At 45.2% G+C, this 6,000-nt stretch overlaps 1 protein-coding gene across 2 annotated transcripts in view; it reads left to right on the top strand.

The window, feature by feature from the left end:
- Positions 1 to 721: 721 nt before the first annotated feature.
- Positions 722 to 6,000, top strand: part of IGF2BP1 (insulin like growth factor 2 mRNA binding protein 1) — a 41,525-nt gene continuing 36,246 nt past the window's right edge. Inside the window, exons 1-2 of one of the 2 annotated variants that reach the window (XM_058284027.2) lie at positions 722 to 981; positions 2,144 to 2,204. In XM_058284027.2, coding sequence (XP_058140010.1) covers positions 807 to 981; positions 2,144 to 2,204 — 236 coding nt within the window. In that variant the 5' untranslated portion in view covers positions 722 to 806. The remainder of the gene's footprint in view (positions 982 to 2,143; positions 2,205 to 6,000) is intronic. The other variant, XM_058284028.2, reaches the window with a different exon arrangement.

Here is a 6,000-nt window from a genome sequence, read left to right as displayed (position 1 = left end):
GGGGACCCCAGAGTCCTCGGCTTCTCTTTGTCTCTCACCGCCGCCCCCGTACTGTCAGTCTCGAGCAGTTAATCGGGGTGGGGTGGATACCATTTCCCCCCAAACGAATAAAAAGTAACCCTACATTTTACCCTTAGATACAGGGAAGATTCTGGGCCCGACTACCCACCCCCCAGCTCGGGCCAGGGGAGGGGGATGGGTGGGGGCGGGGCGCTTCCCTAGGGGCCAGGTTCTTATAAAGGGGGAGGGGGCAAGTGGAGGCTCCGGGGGGATGTCGCCCCTACCATCCCCAGTTTACCCGGGGGTGAGTCGAGTGCCCCCCAGGCAGGAGATTGGTGGACGAGGATGGGCCGGAGGGCCGAGGGGCCCTGAGGCGTCACGGGTCTTCCCCTGCGGGGTGGGTGGGGGCTTTCACCACGTGGCTTCGCCTTTTTTTTTTTTTCCGCTCCATTTTTTTTCAAGTCTATTTTATTTAGAGGCGGCGCCAGGGCGGCCGCGGAGAAACGTGACACACCAGCCCGCTCGGAGGGGTGTCCGACCTCAGGAGAGGAAAGGGCCCGCCGCAGCGTCCTCCGCCTCCAAACGCGCCCCGGGCACTTCTCCCGGGCTCTCCACGGACTCTCCCGCGCCCTTCCCTGCCTCAGGCGCCCTCCCCGCCCTGGGCTCCCGACAACTCAAGGGTGGGGTGCAAAGAAAGTTTGCGTTCCGGCCGCCGGTCGCCGCATCGCTCGGCCTAGGAGGCTCGCCGTCCGCACTCGCTGGGTTCGGCCTTGCGGGAGACCGCGTCCTGCCCGGAGACAGCCACCATGAACAAGCTGTACATCGGCAACCTCAACGAGAGCGTGACCCCCGCCGACTTGGAGAAAGTGTTTGCGGAGCACAAAATCTCCTACAGCGGCCAGTTCTTGGTCAAATCCGGCTACGCCTTCGTGGACTGCCCCGACGAGCACTGGGCGATGAAGGCCATCGAAACTTTCTCTGGTAAGCGCGCACCCACCTCCCAGAAAAAACACCAACGAAATCCCTGACCACCGAGACCGGCACCTTCTCTTTGCTTGCCCGCCACCTCCTCGACCCCCAGCCCCCGGCTTGCGTGCCTTCGCCCCAATACCGACCCTCAACCCACCTCAGTTCTCCCCACTCCCTCCCGTAGAAATCCTCGGGATGCCCCCACCCCATCCTTCTAGCTCGAGGTAAGAAGTTGGGGGCTTTAGTAAGGTGATTCCTTCAAACCCGAACGAGAGCCCTCGTTTGGCCCTAGCGGGGGGCCGGTTTTAGCGGCGCTGAGGCGACCCCTGTCTGGGCGTTTTTTCCGAGTCCCGCTCCTTCCTAGCCGCCACTCGACGGGCGCTCAGTTTGCGCCCCCCCCCCCGTCCCCCAGTTCCTGCCCTGTGCCCTAGGCCTTTCAGAGCAGGAAGGGGGGTTCCCGCACGGTGTGCGGGTCTTGCAGGTTTCCGTGGGGACAGCAGCCTTCGAGCAGAGCCTGGGAGGAAGGGGGTTCCGCCTCCCGCCCAGGGCCTGGGACTTGAGCCATTTTGATTTGAAAGTGGGGCGTGAGCGGCGTGGCGCGGCGGCGGCGCAGGGTCGCCATGCTGCTTCCCGAGACGCCCAGGCTGGGCCGAGAGGCGCGCGGCGCCCGCGGGGCACCGTCCCCGCGGGCTCAGCTCCGTTTCCCCAGGTCCTCTCCTTCCTGACGAGGCCCGACAGGTGACCGCCCAGGCGCCGGAAGCCCTTTTCCCTGGCTCCACGGAAAAATAAAGTTTCATTCTGCACCCGCGCCCCGCCCCCCTGCGCACACTTTCCGAGAAACCGAGAGCTCTTTCTCTGCTGGCCACTTCTTCCCACATCTGGGGGTCTTGGAGGCAGCGCGCCCACACAAATGCCCTTGCACCTTTTGCAAATGGGCCTCCCGGAGCGATCTGCAACAAAGCTAGTTTCAATAGAAAACAACACAAAAATTAAGAAAAGATTACGAATTTATAGATTCCACATTTTCTCATCCACCAGCGGGATCCACTTCTGGATTTCTAGGAAGATAGCGAATCCCAATTACTCCTGAATAACCCTAGTGTCTTTCCTTCCTCTTCTCACCCCCACCCCTGTTCAGTCTCATTAATTTTTTTTTTTTTTTTTTACTCTTTAGGAAAAGTAGAACTACAGGGAAAACGCCTAGAGATTGAGCACTCTGTCCCCAAAAAGCAAAGGTAGGAAAGAGCTCTTCTCTGGGGGTCGTCCTGGGGGCCGGGAGGCACCGTTCTGGGGTCCATAGCGTCTCCAGTGGAAGAAACCCTTTACTGGTCTTCTCACTCCCAACTCCGGATGTTGGGGGCAGGGAGGGAAGATTGGCCAAGATCTTGTTGAAAGGGTGGTTTACAGCTTGTAAAAAATAAGTTGGGAGTAGGGTGGGCTAAAAGATATTACTTGGAGAATTAAAGGGAAACAAAAAATAATGGGAAGGGGAGAAATCTCGTGGAGTTTTCTCAAGGTGTAGGGCCGTTTTTGTGCGGAAGATTATAATCGATGCAAATCAATTTCTGCAACTTCTTTGCAGGCTTTATTTTCTTTTTCCCATCCTCACCCCCTTCCCTCACCATAATTCTGAAGTGGTTTGGAAAAAGGGGTCCCCTTAAACTCCCTAGTTTAAGGGGGAATGAGCTTTCTGGTCCCAAGAAAGAATATCCTTATGCTTGTGCTTTTTTTATATTTCTGCAACAGGCAAAGCCATTTTTTTCTCTTAACAGACCCTACTCCCAGTCTCTCACTCACGCATATGTACCACCTCACTGGATTTTCCTAAGAATATGATTTGGCTGTACTGTCCTTTTGGAGCCCCCTCCCTCATTCCTTGGGTCCATTGTTACTAGGGACCATCTGGGTGAGAGCTTTGTTTTGAGGCTGTGAGCTGGGCTCTTTGGAGGGCCTAGAACTCCCTGAATGAATGGTGTGTGTGTGTGTGTGTGTGTGTGTGTGTGTGTGTATAGGTAGGTAGTATGTTTTTCAATACCCTCTGTCCTCTTTTGCAAAGTGGGGTACTTCCATCACATTTCCCCCAGATGGGGTTCATGTTGGATTCCAAATCTTGGATTGAACTGTGGCTAGGAAGTAATAAGGGCAGTGTCTTTCTACTTTCTCAAATCAGCCTTTAAATATGTTGACAGTGCAGCTTTCCTTATGTTGTTAGTTGGAAGCAGCCCCCAGTAAATCTTGGATCCCCTTCCTCCTCCCTTTCATTTCAACTAGAAACTTGCTGCATTTCAGAATATAGTTCTAGCCTTCTTTGGGTGGGAAGTGGGTGACTGCTTTTTTATTGAGGGAGAAGGGTTAAGAAGAGGTAGAAAGTTTAACTTGAGCCCAAAATCTGTTCAGTGGGTTTAACTTGATATTTAAAGTAACTCGGAACTATTGTATCTATAGATGATCAATATGGCATGTTACTATGTTTATAGAGCTTGTGATTTAACCTCAAGTGGTTGGAATACTCTGTTATTGGAAAGGCAATTAGAGTTGGGAGTAAAGAGGCAATAAAATTGGAAGGAAGAAAAGAAGTCTTATTTATTTATTTGAAACATTTCCTGGAGATGGGAATAAGAGAAACATACACACTAGTATCAGTGGATTTATTGAGAAGATTGTGGTTATTTGAATTTAAACTTAGTCTTAGAAACATGTTGATAAGAAATATTCAGAATAACTGGAATTCTGATCTGTAGACATTTTTTCTTTTGCTCATAAGGATGGTTTAAATTTGAAGAGGAATGAAGTAAAAAGCAAGAGAAATACCAAAATGTGATGAAATGGAATTCAAAACATTTATATTTTAATTTCCATGGTGTAGTATAGTTATAGATCTTTTTCCTTAAGCCATCTGCTTGCTTTGAAGCCATTTCTAGGCTTGTTTCCTCCAAAATGCATTACTGTGGGCTCTTTTTGAGTTGGAATGGAATGGGGGGAGGGGGCGTTGTGAGAAAACTGAGTTAAACATCTCCCTCTGTATGCCCATATTAAATAAATCTTTTGTGTTTCCCATCCCCATCCTGAAATAATTTTTGAGCCAAAATATATTGTCAGTTTTGTTTTATTTCCCTTTGTGGGGTAGTAGTGAGGAGGCACTTCGTTTTTTGTAGATTGAGTCAATGTTTGCAGTCTTGGGATTTAAAAAGAGAAAGTTGGTTTTTAAGCCAGTTTATCATTTATGTTCTTTAAGGAAGCATGTGGTGTGGTGGTGTGTTTTCAGTCTGTGTCTGGAAAATATTTCTTCACTTGGTTTGTTACTGGCTTTTTTCAGCCTTATGGATATATACAATAGGAACTAGTTAATTACGACTAATAGATCCTAAGCAAAACGAACAACTATACTTATAGACTTTGTGTTTTACTTAGAAATTCACTGTTTAAAGTAGAACTTTTCTTCCGTTCCAAATGAATTATGATTTTTAAAAATCCTTACGATCTTCGTGAAAATGCCAACAACCTATATTTTGACTTTTTTTAAAAAAAAGGGGAATCCAATGGAAAATACATTATTAGAGCAGTTACCTGTTTTTTTGGTCTAACTTGGTATCTGTTTGGTAAATAAAATCTGTACCTTTTCAAGAACCCAAGAGACTGAATAATGTCAATTAAACAGAAAACTGCAATTAATTTGAAATTATTAAATGGGTTGAAATTAAATTTCTATGAGATGGCCTTCCCAAACCCAAACCCCCTCTTAGTCATAAGTGTTGGGATTTTGGTTAACAGATTGGGCTTTTTGTTGAGAATTTGTATTATATTCACTGCCAAATATTGGAACAAAGGAGAAAAACCAAAAACATTTTAAAACACTATGGAAAGAATTTGTATATGTGTTTTTTATTTGGAGAGGTTTAAGAAAGAGTAGTTAAGGTAAGACTTGTCTCCTGGAACTTTTGTTAAAAAATTTGCCACCATGTGTGATTTTTTTCTTGAGGAATGCAATCTTAAGACAGCATACTTGCTGACAACTTGTGTGATCAAAATGTATTGCTGTTAATTAAGAAAATAATGAAAAAGATGAACTTTCATTTTTCTGTGAAATGTGTTCAAGTTGAGAGTTTTAAGTTTGGTAATTTCTTGAAGCAGGCCAATCAATTGGTTGGCTGCTTTTTTCTCTAAGTTGACTTAAAATGTAGCAGGCTCACATCCCCACCCCACCTCCAAATTTCCAACAATTAAAGAAAACCCTAAAATTAGCCCTCATAATCATTTATTTAACTGTGAGAACTTCTCAAAAGAGAAATTGTTCAAACTTGATTCTGTTTTACATTTTAATCTTTTACTGAAATTAAATAGCTTTAAAAATATCTGTGGAGCTGTATTGACAAAAAATATTCATTTTGGCTTTAAAATTTGTGGAGGCATTGAAGAAGTAATTGATTACTAAATGTTTTCAAGGCAAACTAAGTTTTTGCTTTTAGAAATGAGTTTACCTTTGAAAAAACTGGTTAGGGATTGAAAATGAAGGGGGTTTAAGAGAACTAGGAAGTGAAATGTATTAGGATGGGGAGAATTTCAGGCACTTCTACTTTAGTGGTTGTAGTTGTAGATTAGTATCCAAATCAAAAGTTAACTCATAAGGAAAAAGATACATCTGACTGGTATTCAAGAAGTAAGTTTAAAGTAGAAATAGTTCATGACACTTTTCAGTAAAAAGCCTATCTTAACCAATATTATGTTAGATGTTTTTGACTTAAAAAAGTGAAAAAAGTTGAATCTTAAATTTTTCTGCACTGTTTGGAAGAAAGGTGAAAGTCAGGGTTCACTCCACATTCTCATTTACTCCTAGAAATTAAATTTAAAAATTTCATGAACTAAGTTTTCTTCACTGCCAGAGAAATCCTTAACTGTTATCATTTGCTGGACAGTTTTTCAAGATAAGGCTTTCCTAAGGACAGTGGTATTTGTCACTTTCCAGATCCTTTTATTTTATGACCCAAAGTAGAAAGGTGAAATTTTACTATAATGGTTTCCCAAATAGAGATC

Source organism: Dasypus novemcinctus, chromosome 21 (assembly GCF_030445035.2).
Source record: "Dasypus novemcinctus isolate mDasNov1 chromosome 21, mDasNov1.1.hap2, whole genome shotgun sequence".
Classification (NCBI taxonomy): Eukaryota; Metazoa; Chordata; class Mammalia; order Cingulata; family Dasypodidae; genus Dasypus; species Dasypus novemcinctus.
The sequence above is the reverse complement of the archived record's forward strand: the minus strand, read 5'-3'. Positions and strand labels throughout refer to the sequence as shown.